The 17,612-nt window shown below is 47.7% G+C and overlaps 1 protein-coding gene across 1 annotated transcript in view; it reads left to right on the top strand.

Moving 5' to 3' along the window:
• The window catches only part of LOC311238979 (ADAMTS-like protein 2), a 62,626-nt gene that overhangs the window by 17,055 nt on the left and 27,959 nt on the right, over positions 1-17,612 (top strand). The window contains exon 9 of the mRNA XM_084327193.1: positions 10,625-10,800. Within this exon, the coding sequence (XP_084183319.1) occupies positions 10,625-10,800 (176 nt within the window). The remainder of the gene's footprint in view (positions 1-10,624; positions 10,801-17,612) is intronic.

Here is a 17,612-nt window from a genome sequence, read left to right as displayed (position 1 = left end):
ACTCAAGAGGCTACACTACAGCGGGAGCAGGCAGCGCACCGGGGAGACGACCTCCAGAAGAGGCCGATCCCTCAATCCAGGCAGCAGGCACTTGACCCGAGCCTGGAGCACTGCGGACGAGACAGGCGCCAAAGGGGTCAACTGAAAACAGCACCCCGGCGGGAGTTGACTCCGCTCCAACACACCAGGGAATCAACCACCCTCTTGGTTCAACATGCGGTGGTTGTTCCTATAACCCCTCAGGAAAAAACTCCAAAACACACCTGCGGGTATACACTGGCTATACCGCAGTACAAGTGTTTCAGTTTTCAAAAAGGGGTTATCCCAGGCCTACGGGTCGACGAAAATGACTTCGGACCGGGCCCGGCGGACCGGGACGTACACAGGGATGCCAGAGGAGTACTATAAAAACCACCTCAACAGCCCCCTCTCAGCCATGCGTAAGCGGGAGAAGAGAGGGGCGAAAAGAATGGAGAACGAACATCTCCATAATATCAAACCCTGTGACACCCGGGCCGACCCGGCATTTTTTCCCCCTGAAAAAAGCATAAGTCCCTCAGGGTACCAGAACAGCAGATCTGCGTCCCCGGCGGACAACGGGTTAACTGACCTGGACCAGCGTGACCAGAACCAGTCCTGTGCCCTAATCACGCCGACATCCCCAACTCCAGGAGGGGGGGTAGGTACGCGTGTCGATCTAAAACATTATAGAGGGCGCCACCCAGACGGTCCCATTCGTACCGCGCTCAGTGGCCCACCCCAAGGGCGTGAGACCCCTCTACCTATGCTTTGATCTATTCCGTTAACATCCCCCAGATATGAACGAGAATTCGTCGAGACAAACTTAGTAAACTGGCGCTCGGAAGAGACAAACTCCATCCCAGTTGCCCTATAAAAACGCCGTTTTAATAACGAGCAACCAAGGCGCACAAGCCTCATGCGTGATTCCTATCAGAAACACCCAGAGCCAGCACTATGTACACGTCGAGACCCAAAACACATCAATGGATAGTCTAACAAGACACCAGATACCGTTCCTCCAAGCCGCCTGGGGAACGACAAGAAGCCGCTTTTTTAATTAAAACATTTTTCAGAAAAAAGAATACGGACATGGGTCCCATGCGACGCGGCTGAGGGAAACACCACCCCGTCAACCACACTTCATAAGAGGGGACGGTGAGCGACATACCCCTATGACGGGGGGAAACCCATGACTCAACAGACCTGTAAGGCGAGGAGTCAGGGAAACCCTAAACAATACCCCGTCCACCTACTCCAAAAAGGAGAGGACGGGGAACCCCCAGAGAGACTTCCCACGCGAGCTGTATAGATTGAAAAGAAATATTGCAACATTGAGCTATGTAACACTTGGGTTAGGACTCTCCGAGGAGGAGGCTCTGAACCAATACACACTCAATAATCGAATTGAATCAAATACACATACAATAGAGCAGAACTCCTTTTTGAAGTTCTACTCACCTTGACAATCTGAGGAGGAGGCTCCCTCACTGGGAGGGAGGGTCCGAACTCACAGAAGGCTCTTCTCCCTGAGGAGGAGCTTCGTGAGGAGGAGGCTCTGAAAACACCCTGAAACAGATCCATAACATGGAACCTGAACAACTCACGGAAGTCTTACCAATAGAAACACGCTCAGTGACGTACTCTATGGCTGGGGAATTTCCGCGGTGCACACGCCCCTACCCTGTAACGTGCCGAACAGCAACGTGACAGGAACCCTGAAGGACAGGGGGTTTTAACCCCTGACCAATCAGAAAAGGGGAGGAAAGGTTTACCAGTTCACCCCTTTACGACCCCTCACCCCTGATACGATGTAATGACAAAGTAGAGCCATGACACCAGTCATAGCATGCTACATGAAGCATTTAACAGCTTCACATAGCTCATGTGCTAACCTGCTATCTGATTTTTACTAAGGAAAAAACACAGAACAGAGAGGGCCCCTTTAAGAGCCCCGGTACCAGACTTACACATGTGCTTCTGTGGGCCAAAACCTAACCCAGTTGTAGATCTCAACGACACACACAACCCTTCATCACAACAAAAAATGGCAAAGTACACTCTTACTACAGAGGAACGCCGTTTTTCATAACGAGAGAGACATAAGTCCTCGATTACGTATTGGCCACAGGCCTTGCTAAGCACACATGATAGTGACCAAACAACCTTTTCCCTAGGGAAAAAAATCGTTTCTCAAGCAGAAGCACAACCCCAGCAGCTTAAGCTGAGGGTTACATCATATCCCCACAAACACAGTGACACAATATATTGTAAACAAACATGTCTGAGAGGAGGGGGGGAAGCCCCAGGGAAAAACCTGGGGGGTCACCCCTCCTACCTTACCCTTGATACGACCAGGTTGAACAGGTACCCCTGTTAATATGTGAACACGCTGTTCATTGTCATCACAGGCTGAGAAAAGGATTTATTCCTCAATCACATGTCACTAAGCATAGCTTCACAGGTTAATTAACCCACTTAGTTGTGAGTTCACCCACGTTACAAACGTTACATGAACACACATGTTCTCATCACAACTAACCAGTTCATTTTTACACATGTAAAAAACAACGCCGATTTTCTATGTAGAGAGAAGCTATACCAGTGACAAGACAATTCACACACAACACGCATCGTATCCTCAATGTATTGCAGCAACACACGTTTTGGAAAACATCGTTATTACAAAACATTTAGAAGGGAAGGAAAGAAGAAGTGTTAAAGTCCGCAGGACTTCTACCTTCACCCTGAGCGCAGGCCGAGAGGACTGCAACACTGGTTAACGGGACAACCGACGTCGAACTCGGCGTCTCCTGCGTTGGTGACAAGGGTAATGTCCGCTGCGCCACCCAGCCGCCGTTCTCCATGTTGACGAAATCCTCGCTGGCATGCACCCGGTGTAGGGTCGACTAACATCCTCTGTCAAAGATGACGTCGTAGTCAGAGTGTTTAAGGCTTGTTATACTCACAGTAACATTCAAACCAGGGTTCAAACCCGGGTTCAAACCAGATCTCGGTCGCGGCCCACTAGTTTGACCATCATGGGCGTCAGACCAGGACCCTCCGTCCGTCGGCTAAGAGGCCGAGCAGAGGACCCCAATCTGGGGCCGGCCTTCGTAAAATAGTCAGCCAACCCCCATAGCATTAGCAGACAACTGGCGCTCGCAAGCAAAACATTACTCACCCAGCCCGGAAGCAACCAGTTTCTCACAACAGCCGGTGCCTCCTACAGCCCAGCTGTATAACCGGAGGTTCAATACCTATCCAGCCGCAGCAAGGAGGACTGCAGGTGGGGAGTATATTAGCGACGCGAGCCCATAATACGAAAAAGCCGGTGGAGGTCAGAATGATCATCATCTTCCAGACACCCCAGTGACGAAGACATTATCGCCGTATTTTCTCGAAAATAGTGAGAGAGAAAATAAAAATAACGTCAACGTATCTCCTTGTTCTTCTGTTTTCCTTTCTTCAGCTAATACTTTCTTTTCCCACGTCAAGTGATTGGTATACAGGCACTCTCTTGGGGTGAAATTTGAGAAGGAGATGAGTGTGTGGCCCCACCCCTGCTTATGTAGGTAGCAGATGGGGGTGTGGCCAGACGGATGTTGGTATGTAAAGGTACATTGTGAAGTTTTTATTCAGTGCACGTCACTGGAGTGAGATGTGCAGTTGACGCTGAGCGGCAGCTAATACGATATAGAACCTTCTGTTAGACTGAAAACATACTGGGTAAGAACTAATAACCTTCTGTTAGACTGAAAACATACTGGGTAAGAACTAAATCAAATCAAATCAAATTTATTTATAAGGCCCGACAACACACGTTAATGTCCCCATGGGCCGTACATGTCTTCTTTAAACAAGTCAAGAAGAAAACATAACAATAAGTCAAGAACAGAACAAGAACACCATAAGGTCCAACAAATTTAAAATAAATGCAAATAAATGAAAGAATGCAAGCACTCACAGACATACCCCACGCGAAGGTAAGGAAAAACTCACTAAAACCTAACAATAGGGAAAAATGCTCCACAGGTAGTGTGGAGGAGAGAAACCTTAGAAGGGCCATTCAAGGGGAGATCTCCCTTCTTAGATGTCGGTGATAGTAGTGTTGCAGACTAACAGTTGGTAAGCATGCACTCAAGTGTGTAGTGAAACACAGATGAGTGCATGCAATAGCAACTGAACATTTTGAAAGATTAAAGATAGAGCTGATAGCGATAGCAACTGAACATTTTGAAAGATTGAAGATAGAGCTAACTAATAACCTTCTGTTAGACTGAGAACATACTGGGTAAGAACTAATAACCCTCTGTTAGACTGAAAACGAAGGTTATCCTATAACCCTAGTTATATGAGTATTGGTGAGTGCTCCGCTCACTTATGGAAGCTCCCTTTCATCATATCTAATTTTGAAATCTTTCAGCAACCATGCACCCATATCTGTCCGGCCACGCCCACATCCGCCCGCGTATATAAGCGAGAGGCATGGCCGTACTCCTCTACTTCCCCAGTCTTTCAACGCAAAAAACGGAAGCCAATAGGGGTCCTCAGTGAGTGAAGAGTGGAGCACTCACCAATACTCATATAACTAGGGTTATAGGATAACCTTCGTTATATAGCGTATTGGTTCATGCTCCGCTCACTTATGGAATAAAAGAGTGGAGCAAAGCTCTAAGAGCTTGACAAATATACCCGCTGAGGTCCCCTACAACCATCAGAATACCGGGGAGGGTCCTGGCCCTCCCACCCCCCCTAGTGAGGGGCGGGAGGGGGACAGGACACCGACTGTGCGAAGAGGGAAAAGCACCCAACAAACGCACAGGGTGAGCAGACCGTGGGACAGAAGGGCCTGCGACTACCCGGTCCCGCGCCCCGCATGCCACCAGGGAACGTACGTGCAAACAAAAAGCCTGCGTCACAGCTCCCAGACCCCGACGCTACCCGCGAGGCATTCCGAGGGGTCGGGATTCAAAAACACAGACTCCGCGGGCGAAGCCGTAGCAGCGGGGCGCGGAGGAGGTCCCAGCCCCAGGCCACACAAGGCGGACTCACTGCCGAGTCCGGGGGCCAGGACCCCCAGAAAAGGGGCCTGGCGAGGTCAACGAGGCCGCTTCATCGAGACCTCTCCAGGCATTTACTGGTGACACCACCCTCCACATCGCCAGCGTATCGGACAGGGCCTACAACTTACAGGCGAAGGCCCTTCTCCGCCTGGCACGCCGCGAAGACCCCCCGAGGAAGAGGTTCCGAAAACCCCCGGAGGAGGAGGCTCTCGAGGAGGCTCCCCGCCACAATCACGCGGAGTCAGCTGGCGCACCGGGGAGACAACATTCCAAGGAGGTCGATCCCATAATCCAGGCCGACAGGTAACAAGAGCAGAACTCGACCTGCACCAGGAGGACTGCGAACTACACAGGCACGCCTAAAGGGGCTGACTGCAAGGTACACATGTCGATCAAAAAACATCACAAGGGGCGCCACCAAGATGGTTGGCACGCGAACGCACAGCTCCCGGTGGCCCACCTAACGGGCGCGAAACCCCCCCGCCAATGTTTGATCTACCCCGCCATTTTCCCCCGGAGATGCACGCGAGTCCTCGAGTCTAACCTATAGTGCGCTGGCGCTCGGTAGAGATAAAAACCTCCTTTCCGGCCGACAGCATAAAAAACGCCGGTGGGAAGGGTGTTCGGTATGCCGCGCACAATGTCACAATCTCGTGGGGCCACGAACCCAGCGGAGCCGGGGTCAACCGACTCCGCCAGTGAACTGACTTCTCCACAAACCCTGACCCTGCCAATTTATTAATCCCGCGGGGTCGGGGTTACAGAGAAAGAGTTTTACACAATTGGCAGAGGTCATAACATGCGGGGGCATACTCTCGGGGAGCCGGGGTTAAACCCGGGCTCTACCAGAGAGTTGACTCCGCTACCGGCACACCGGCGAGACAACCATCCAAACAGAAAAGGTTGCTCCCCTAACCCATTAAAAAACCCTAAAACACAACTGCGTGTATACACAGGCTATACAATGCAGTTCAAGGTGTTACAGGCTCAAAAAAAGGGTTAACCCAGGCCAACAGGTAACGAGGGCAAAGCCCGACCTGGGCCTGGAGGACCGGAACTACACAGAGATGCATAGAGGAGCTGACTGATAACGAGCAGCCCCTCGACAGCCCCCTCCCATCCCCCGGTCGAGCAGGGAGGGAGGGGTGAAAAGAATGGAGTTTACAAATCATAGTGGCATTCATATGACACATAACATTCATGACATCAACCCCTGTGACGTTCTGCCCGCCCCGGCATTTTCCCCCCGGAAAAGCTCAGGACCCTTCGGGGCAACCAGAACGTATCTGCGATCAAACGTATCTGATCAAAAAACATCACAAGGGGCGCCACCAAGATGGTCGGCACGCGAACGCACAGCTCCCGGTGGCCCACCTAACGGGCGTGAACCCCCCCCCGCCAATGTTTGATCTACCCCGCCATTTTCCCCCAGAGATGCACGCGAGTCCTCGAGTCTAACCTATAGTGCGCTGGCGCTCGGTAGAGATGAAAACCTCCTTCCCTGGGGATGTCAGAAGCTGAAGGGGTATTGGGAGGAGATAGGGGAGGCAATGATCAGAATATTAGGATACTCACGAGATTTCTCTGATATTTTTTTTTTCTTTTTTTTTTGTGATCTGAAAAATTATTGCATCACCCGAGCCTACCCGAGTATAGCCGAGCTGCGCCGGTGATCACTGTGGAAAAAAGCGCCCCCTGTCGTCTCCCAGATGACATAAGTGATTTTGGAATGGACTCAATGAAAATGAATGGGGAAAAAAATCCGGTACTCCACATTTTCCAGTTCACTGATCCAGCCGGGGTTACCACAGTTCATTCTGGAGCCTCAGATCCCCGCGGATCATGGAGATCTACAGTCTCGCGTTGGATCCATACACTTATCGATTTTTTCGAATGGTGATCAGGAATTGGAATATACCAGTTGGATACCATCTGATGTCAGGTAAGGACTCTATGTTATCAGTGGTAGGATAATCAGAGTAAGTTTGATGAAGTTATAAGCTGTTTTGTGAAATGTCTTCTTTCGGTTTCACTGTAAAAGTCTGTGAGGAAATCAACGGAGCGATTATCAGTGCGCGGCCGTAATGTGCTTGCGTGCACGTATAATATTGATCATCTAGCGTTTATTTGAAAACGATTCATAAAAAGGCAGACGAATATCAACGTTGTGGAATATTCCACTAAAAGACGATTTTCATAGAATGCTCCAGAATGAGCTGTTTTTTATATCAAAACGGGGGCTTTTCTAACTGCTCTGAAATGGAAACGACGCGATAAAAAAACAATCTGCCTTCACAGCACTGACTGGAAAATAGTCTTTGATAATGCGATGGGCAGATTAGACACATAGCCATAATTTAAAACATAGATTAGGCGATATTAACGTTAACATTGGCGCCGATGGTGGCATTCAAGCGGTAAAATGGAAAACCAGGCGTGGCGCTCAAAGTGTGTTGTTGAAGTTATTGTATATGTTGTGTTGTTTGTCTCAATAAAAATGTAAGTTAAAAAAAAAAAAAAAAAAACTCCTTCCCGGCCGACAGCATAAAAAACGCAGTTTTTATGTTGTTGGACAACCAGGGTGCGCCGGTCCCGAAGGTGGATTCAACCATTAAAAAACACCCTGGGCCAGTGCTGATACCAGTCTCGCAAGACCAAACGCTGATTTACGAACAGCGTGTAGGCTCGTGAAAAACCCGAGAACGGTGACGGCGAGTTTCTAACAAGAAAAAGCCCCACAACGTCTCTCCCCGCTGTCTGGGACGACCAGCAGGGAGCTGGTCCCGAAAGCACAGACATGGGTTTCTACATAACGAGCCTGGGAATAAACCGTGTCAATTCCACTCTTTATGTGAGAGGGGAAGACGTCGGCCTTACCCCAGAGAGACCTCAACGTGAGTGACACAATCGAAAAGGGTTAAAAGGGAGTGGAGAATAAGAATGGGCACAACAGCCCAATATACACAACCGTTAAAAGAAAGCAGAGCAGAAGGACAAAAGCCCTGATACGCGTCACGTCCCATGTATAATGTCAGCGGCCTGCAGCACAGGACCTGTAACTCACGGATACATCTCTCGGCCAATAAGAAAAAATGCGAAGCCTGTGACGTCTTCAATGGCCGGGGAAACCCCTAGTCCCACTACCCTAATTTGGTGTGGAAACGGGGAATCCCCCCCCCCCCCGTGACGAGTGAGGACACACGTCAGGGAGACTGACAGGCCCTGCTCTCAGCAAGAGAGGAGCGTTTGATTTCGAACCACAACCTCCTGGCCAAGTCAATTTTGTAAGGGATATAATCAGGAGGGGAAATGTTAATGTTAGCGGCAAGTCATTGCCCGGCTCGCGTGGGGTGACGCTTGCCTCCTCGGGCAGCTGGCTCGGAGGGACGGTTCTGGGGAGCAGTTTGGCCACGTAGGTCCTTACCTGTCCCCCCGGGTGCAGGATGACTGGCAGCAGCGGCGGTGCCGGACTCTCCTCCCCGGTGGCGAGGCCTCTTTTTGGCGGGGCAAGCAGTGGCGACGGCTGGAGTCCTTCGGCGCCTCAGCCATATCCCGCGGCTGGCCGTGGTGGTTTCGGACCGGGGAAAATGGTGCTGGAGGACAGACCGCTGCTCCTCCATGTCCCTGCAGGCTGATGCCATCTCCAGCATGGATCAGGGTGGCCAGGGCGCGCTGTTTCCCCGCAGCTATTGCCTGTAGCTGCGTGAGATGGAGGATGGCTCCCGTCGCCTGGGCATGGAGATACCGTTGGTGGTCGTCCAGGTCCTCCCTGCCTGCCATTAGCCCCAACATGAAGCACGCTAGCTGCACGATGTTGGACGTCGCAGCTAGGCTCTGGGTCAAGGCGATGTAGGCCTGGTCAGTCCAGAAAGCCAACTGCCTAGCCGACTTCCTCTTAGGAAGTGGTTTTTTTGTGGCTCCCACACCATCTTGGGGGAAAGGATGGATGCCATCGGGCTGTCAAGCCGTGGCACCCCTTCCTTCAACCCCTGGACCAGCCCCTCCACCCGCGTGAAAGGCACGTAGGTGCGGGAGAGGCCAACGATGCAGGGGATCACCTGTCCCCGAGATACGTAGGGCACCATCGATGGGAAGAATGGGCAGACAACGCTCGCCTCCCTCACAGGACGGCGTTGCCAGAGATGGCCCACCATATCGTCGGGAACAGGTGTCGGCAGTGGTGTCGGCAGCGGCACCCCGTTTGCGCTGGCCGCTGCCGCCATAAGCTCGGGGAACAAAGCATGCAACTCCCCTTGCGTACTTTCCTCCGCCTCACTCGCATCCCTCGCATTTGGGAGGCTCAACTCACTTGGTAGGCAGGAGCCAGCGTCCAGTGCGGATGACAGTAGGGCATCCCGTCTCGGAGGTGGTGAGAACCCAGACTCGGAGTACGGGGCTCCCCAGGAAAACAAAGCACCCTCTGCCCGAAGGGGAGAGTGCTCTGCCTCCGCCGGGGCGTCGAACAAGAATTCCCTCACCCCCCTCCATGTAATCTTCAGTTTCCATCGGACGCAACGGATAAGTGACGAGGGAATCCTCGCTCGGAGCCGGCTGTCCTGCAGGGCCGTCACCGAATGCCTCAGGCCCTGTATAATTCACACAGCCGCTAGACCGTCCACCCCCGCCGCTCGCCGCCAAATGACGTGAGCGAGCGGAGGCGGAGAGTTTACGCCGCAAGTCACCACCCATCAAAGAGACCGTCGGACCGGCGGGGGGACTGGAGCCTGAACTCGGCCACCTTACCTCAGATGGGAGCTCGACGGCTACCTGGCGACTCGCACTCCCCTCCGGGCGCCGCTGAGGCTCACCTGTCTGCCACAAACGTGGAGCCAGGAAAGCCCCACTACACACAGAGGAGGTCACGACTGTGAAACGGCGGTGGAGGTCCGAACGGTAATCGTCCAGACTCTCCGGTGGTGACGACATTTTCCTTTACTTTTCCGTAAAATTACGAGGGAGGAAAAACAAAAAAGCCAACACAAATTATTAACTAACTAAACTAACTAATTCCAACAGCTGAAGTAGGTGCACATCACGGTACTTCCGGGTGTGGAAATAAGGGAAGGAGAGGAGTACGGCCATGCCTCTCGCTTATATACGCGGGCGGATGTGGGCGTGGCCGGACAGATATGGGTGCATGGTTGCTGAAAGTTTTCAAAATTAGATGATGAAAGGGAGCTTCCATAAGTGAGCGGAGCATGAACCAATACGCTATATAACATACTGGGTAAGAACTAATAACCTTCTATTAGACTGAAAACATACTGGGTAAGAACTAATAACCTTCTGTTAGACTGAAAACATACTGGGTAAGAATAAAGAGCATTTTGGTAGACTGCCATACTGGTAAGAACTGATAAGGCTGGTATAAGGCTAAGAACTACAAAGTATGAACTAATCATCCTGGGTTAGACCCTATACCCTTCTTTACCTCAAGTTCTAAACGCAGCATCCAGGCTACGTCCAGAGTGTCAGAAGATTCAGACAAAAGGTGAATTGTTTTTAGCCCCTCCCCCTTAACTGTAACTTCCTGTGTCTAGCCCTATCAGATGAGGCAGGTCATTTCTTCTTCAACGGCAATGCAGTGATTGACAACCCTCGCAACTTCCACGTGGCGGGGACAGTGTTTAAATACCGTCGACCTGGCAACCTGTTCTCAGACGGGCTGGAATATATCATCGCACAAGGACCAACCCTGGAGGGACTTAATGTTATGGTAACACACACACACATGCATGTACTTGTTTTTCGTTTTTGTAAAATATCAATAAATATCAATATGTAAGGGATAATGTATAGCTAGCTACGAGGTCATTGTCGTAAAATAATTGACCGACACTGCGTTCTGGAACACTGAGGCGCAGTGAAGGTCAATTATTTTGCGACAATGACCGAGTATAGCTATACATTATCCCGCTTATTACAGGGCAAACTTACTAACAATATACGTAATTCATTTTACACCATCGACAAGACGAGCTCAAATGCAGACGCGGTTGTTCTGTTGCTCCTCTGGCGTTGGAGGAAATATCACAATGGGCTTGATTACACCTGATGCAGTGCAGCTGTGCATATGGTAAAGCTGAGTTTATTTAGGTTTGAATCTCGCTAACCAACAATATAATTAATTTTACACCATCGACAAGACGAGATCAAATGCATGGTGTACTGTCGAGACCTGCCTCGCTCCGCAGGCTGTGCATGGTATAACGCTGCGAGAGTCCGGCTGCGAGGCTATCTTTCCCCTAACAGCGGCCATTATTGGGCGTTGCCCATAGCAGCAGTGAATTATCGAGAAATAATTGACCGCTGCTAGGGGCAACGGAGCGCTATTGACCAATCACAATCAAGCATTTTGGCGAATGTTAAAACGCCATGTAATAAAAAAATATATTTGATCATGTATAACATCAGTTCTACTTGTCCAGAAGGGGGGGCTCCCATTGTGTTTTACCACACGAATAGTAACTAATAGTCATTTGAATTTGGTCAAACAAAGACTTGTGTGTGTATGTGTGTGTGTATATGTGTATTAGGGGTGTAACGGTATGTGTATTCGTCCCGCGAATTTACGGTACGGCCGTCACGGTGCGGTACGCACACCCATGCGACGAATACGCCCCACAGCGCAAACACACCCACATGCAGGCACTCGCGAGGTTCCGTGCGAGAACAGCGCTCGTGGCTGGGCAGCGTCTATTCTTTCCCCAATACATTTCCAGTTCTGCATGCGCGTTCTGCGATCTGATTGGCCACGGACGTTTCTGGTGCGATCTGATTGGCCACTGACGTTTCTGGTCATGTGACATGTGCGCCCAATCGCGTGACGAGCTGTGTCTTTGCCCATTTCCCTGTCTAACAGCCTGCAAACTACCTAACGCCTAGTTTATCACTGGTTAAGCTTAGGCAGGGCTGTACGTTAACTTTTTTTGCACATAGCACTGGTGCTACAGAGGTTGATAGTTTTGTAGCACAGGCCAATATCTTGTAGCACAAGTATAAAAAACATGTTATATTTGTAACAGTCACAAATGTGCCTATTGTATTTGTGTTATTTAGTTGCAGTGCCATGTTTGGCTGTCATTTTCATGCTGACAAGTTGACGTCACACAGCCAGACACGTTACGTGTAAGGAATTATGGGATTTGGTGTTTGGTGTATGGACTCTACTAGGGGTGGGAATCACCAGTTTCATCACGATACGATATCGATTATTTGGACAATGATACGATATTTGCCGATATCTGCCACGATACGATACAATGCAGGTGCCTGCAATCGATATGAGATGATATCATAAGCCCATTTAACACAATCAGTAACATTTAGATCAACTCAAAAGGTAACAAATATAATTTGGAAAAAAAAATGTTAGCTCTTCCAGACATTTAAATGAAAAACGATTTATTGTTTTTAATACAAATAGACCTCCTGTTCACTATAAAGTGCCACGTTTTGATATATTGAGCTTTAAACTTTAAGTAATTTTTTTTGGAACAGGCAACCTAAAACCCCTTCCTCTCCCAAACCGTTCCTGCAATTGTTTTATGTTGCATGATGATCATGCATACATTTATTATGTATTGTATTTTTTATGTTTAAATATCAACATTATCTGTCCACCCTCAGTACATTTACTATCAATATAATATACTCGTCTGACTTCATATCTTTTCAAACGCGCACACGCACAGAATGGAGAATGCCCCCCCCCCTTCCCAGTTCCCAGTTCCCAGTTCTGCTGTTCTCTATCGCTCTGAACAGGGTTTTAGCTTGTTGTTAGCTTATGCTAACGTAACGTTAATTCCGGTCTTGACCACGATGTGGTCATTAGGGCTGCAACGATTAGTCGACATAATCGACGACGTCGATTATAAAAAATCGTTGACGAGAAATTGTTGCGTCGATTAGTCATAAAAAAGAAAGAAAAAAAGAAAGAAAAATTATTTAATTTTTTTTTTTTTTTTTGCACTACCTATCTTTGTGAGAGTGGCTTCTCAGGGTTCCAGACAACATCATAACATGATGATCCCATAGCAAATTTTGGACATTGAAAACATTGTTCCCCTGCAGGAGATGATGATCAGACTAGACACACAATACATTACACACGCACTCCTCTCACTCACACACAGCGATCAGAGTAAGACACACACATACACACTCCTCTCACTCACACACAGCGATCAGAGTAAGACACACACACATACACACTCCTCTCACTCACACACAGCGATCAGAGTAAGACACACACACATTCACACTCCTCTCTCTCACACACAGCGATCAGAGTAAGACACACACACATTCACACTCCTCTCACTCACACACAGCGATCAGAGTAAGACACACACACATACACAAATTACACAGTACACACCTCTCACTCACACAGCGATCAGAGTAAAGGCGCTCCCATAGTCCAGCAGACTGTACACAGAGCAGACTCCGCGGATGTCCGCGCGGACGTCCGCGCGAACTCTTGAGCTTTGATCTCAGCGGACAGCAGACCCACAGGTGCGACGCTCCTATTTTCTGAGGCGCGGACATCCGCGCCGCTGACTTGGTGTCACACAAAACGCTGCTCAGCGTTTTGGTTGACATCGAACTGCATTTAATGTGACGCCGCGCGAGCGATTGGTGGCGCGAGGAGAGAGATGAGCCCGTGAAGCGCGCTCTCTCTCTCTCTCTCTCTCTCTCTCTGTCTCTCTCTCTCTCTCTCCCTCCCTCTCCCTCTCTCTCTCTCCCGCTGATAATGTTCACTCTGATCTGCCAGTACAGTAGAACAGACAGAATTGTGGGAAATGTAGTAAAACTGGTGCGAGAAATGTAGGAAATAGACCGCGGACGTCCGCTGAGATCTGCTCGACTATGAAAGCTCAAAGAGCCGCGCGGACATCCGCGGAGTCTGCTCTGTGTACAGTCTGCTGGACTATGGGAGCGCCTTAAGACACACACACAAATTACACAGTACACACACTCCTCTCACTCACAGCGATCAGAGTAAGACACACACACATACACACACACACACAGACTCCTCTCACACACAGCAAACAAAAGTTATTTAAAGTACACTTCCACTTTATTTGTATTATTTAATTTATTTATCTTGTCATGAGTGATTGCTGTATTGTTCTTCAAATACATTTTCATTTAAAATGGCTTAAAGATCCAAATTCAAATGTTTCATGAGTCATTATTTTAATTTGCTATGGGATCATCATGTTATGATGTTGTTGTTTGGTCCTGACAAGAGTCTCAAAGTCTGGGGTGATGGTAGACAAGCAACTCTGAGGTCATGCTCAATGTCCAATCTGTTCCTCTGCTCTGTCTTCAGCTGGACCAGAGCTGAGAAGCCACTTTCACAAAGATAGGTAATTTAAAAAAAAAATAACATCCTTTTTTTTTTTGTTTTTGTTTACATTGGTTTTCGATTAGTCGACTAATCGAAAAAATAATCGGCAGATTAGTCGACTACCAAATTAGTCATTAGTTGCAGCCCTAGTGGTCATAAAGGAATGGCGAGGATTGCAAAGCATGTTATATGCATTTGACCCGTTGCGGAATAAAACAGCAGGGATTTGTTTTGGGTTGTGAAATAGGCACACTAGCCTTGCTATGTTGCAATGTGCGTGTTCCAGACGCTACTGCTACTACTGAGACGAGTACTGCTGTGTGCTGTAGAGCAGATATGAGTCACGACACACAGGATTTTCAAAATAAGAGTATCGATATGAACTGAGCGTTGCTAGCTGCCGGAGCCATAGTTATTATAGCTGGAGCTGCGCTTAGGCGGAAATGAGACCCGCTACAGGATTTTCAAAATAAGAGTATCGATATGAACCGAAAGCCTATCGCACCAGTGCTACTGAAGTAAATCCATTCATCGCACAGACCGATGTTGCTGTAGCACGTGCGATATATATCTCGCACTGTACAGCCCTGGCTTAGGCGACTCTTTCGAAGTTGGTTAAGGTTAGCGTTTGGAATCAGGGCTGGTGTTCAATCGCCCTGCTCGAAGACAAACTCTAACCGTAACCAACTTCGAAAGAGTGCCTAAGCTTAACCGGTGAAAGAACTTGCCGTCACACGATTGGCGCGACCAGAAACGTCAGTGGGCCAATCAGAGCGCAGAAGGCGAACGCGGAACTGGAAATGTATTGGGGAAAGAATTCAGGTGGCCGGGCACACCGAGCTCAGACTTCAGAGCGGCGAAAGTGCAAGGAAGAGAAAGGCACATTTACATTGGAACAGCTGCAGGGTCATTACAGTTTTCTTTCGTTTTCTTGTGCGCCCAATAACGTTAACCAAATGATACCAATGGAAAGAAACACACACGCGTCGCCGACACACACACACGCACCAACAAACACATCAACATTCTCCCCCGCCGGACTCACAGGCACAATCAAATAAAAAGAAGAAACATACTTTTCTGGACAGATCATCTGAGCTCCACTGTGTTTGAATCCAAATAATCCTCTGCCATTGTTGTAATATGTCATCTGTTCTCTAGTATTCAGTCTGGTCGTGAACTAAAATTCTCTCTGGAAGTGAAACTGAAACTTAGCAAGGATAAGTTTAAAGGGGCAGTAAGCAAGTGGATGCCTGAACACAGAATGACACCAGTATCACTAATTACCACGGCAAGCCTATAGAAAATTATTCTATTTAATAATAATAATAATTATAATAATTATCATAAATATAATATATAAATTTAAAAAATTTAAATGTTGGGCAACCCGGTGGCTTAAATTAAGGGAGGGAGTCATACGCGTAGGATGTGTCTATGGAACACAGTTCTGTACGACTCTCGGAGGGAGGGGGAATTAGGGGATTATTATTTGTATATATGTATGTTTTTAAGCTCGGCTCTCAACGGGACCTCAATAGTTGGATGTATATCTATTGTAGATTCGCAATCCAGAAGCATTACCAACAACTACACAACAACATGCATAGATTATGGCTAGTTTGAATATAATGATCTGGAATACTGGGGGAATAAATAATCAACACAAACGCAAAAGCGTACTCACACTGATGAAAAACGAACAGGTTGACGTGGCTCTGCTAAGCGAAACGCACATTTTAGGGAAAGACATAGCTACGTTAGCGGACAACACATACCATAACATTAGTCACTCTTCCTTTGGAACGAGAACTCGTGGAGTTGCCATAGTCGTTAAATGGAAGTTGAATATTGAATTGAAGGGAGTATGGTCTGATGCAGATGGTCGGATAACTATAGCTAAGATTGTACACAAGAACAGGAAAATAGCGTTGGTAGCGGTATACGCCCCAAATTTGTACGAAGCTAATTTCTTCACTACACTTACCAGAACAATGTTAGACCTTCCCGAATACTCATTTATAATTGGTGCAGATTTTAATGCCATTTGGGATCCAGGGATGGATAAATCTTATCTCTCCTTTTCCAACGAACAAAAAAATTCATCTAATGCATTAAAGGATTGGTCGAAGAATACAGGTGTAAATGACCTATGGCGATCACTCAACCCCACGACCCGGAAGTACTCTTGTCGATCTGCGAGACATAACACATTATCCAGAATAGATTATGTTTTTGCATCCCCGAGACTATTTGATAACTATGATGTGGAAATGATACCCAATGCATTGTCAGATCACTGTTATTTACTCCTAAAAGGATCATTTGGTATACTATCATCCCGAGCCCCAAGATGGTGATTTAACTCGATGCTGCTTAATAACAAGGAATTCATTACACAATTCAAAGAAGCTCTTTCAGTATTCCTACTGGAGAATGCGAATTCGGTGCAGGACCCCAGAATGTTATGGATGTCGATAAAGGGAATGATCAAGGATTTCACCGATAGCTTTTCCTCCAAAATACGCAAGAATCTATGCTCAAAACTGGCTGAACTGGAAACGCTTTACTCTACGTTATTTACTTCTTTACAATACAACGACTCGGTTCGACTGGAAACTCAAGTTAATGTACTAAAAAAAGAGATTAACGCCATATATAAACAACAATCTGAAATACAAATACGTAGCACAAGACAACAGCAGTACTCTCAAGGTTCTAAACCAAGTCACCTATTAGCTATGCCAGGGGTGGCCAACCCGCGGCTCGCGAGCCGCATGCGGCTCTTTGCCCGTCAATGTGCGGCTCTTCCATCCAAAAAAAAAATTTAAACAAATTTAAAAAAAATATTTTTTTTAATTTTATTTTTTACTTTTTTAATTTTTAATTTTTTTAATTTTTTTTTTTTTATGTCACTCATTCCATAAGGACGTAGAATAAACATTTACAATTTTTTTTTAAATGGTCCATTTGCATGTTCTTGGTATCTGAATCTAGGGACATATATGGATCAGTGTCAGAAATAGTGTGTCTGTTACTAGGCTTGAGTAAATTGTAATGAACCAAAGGAGAATATCAATTCTATTTAAAAAAAATAATTATCTTTGACTGTAAATAACACCATGCTAAAATTGACCAGACCTGAAAAATCTAAGCAAATGAATAAAGGG

This window comes from Notolepis coatsorum (assembly GCF_963971535.1).
Source record: "Notolepis coatsorum genome assembly, chromosome: 13".
Classification (NCBI taxonomy): domain Eukaryota; kingdom Metazoa; phylum Chordata; class Actinopteri; order Aulopiformes; family Paralepididae; genus Notolepis; species Notolepis coatsorum.
The sequence above is the reverse complement of the archived record's forward strand: the minus strand, read 5'-3'. Positions and strand labels throughout refer to the sequence as shown.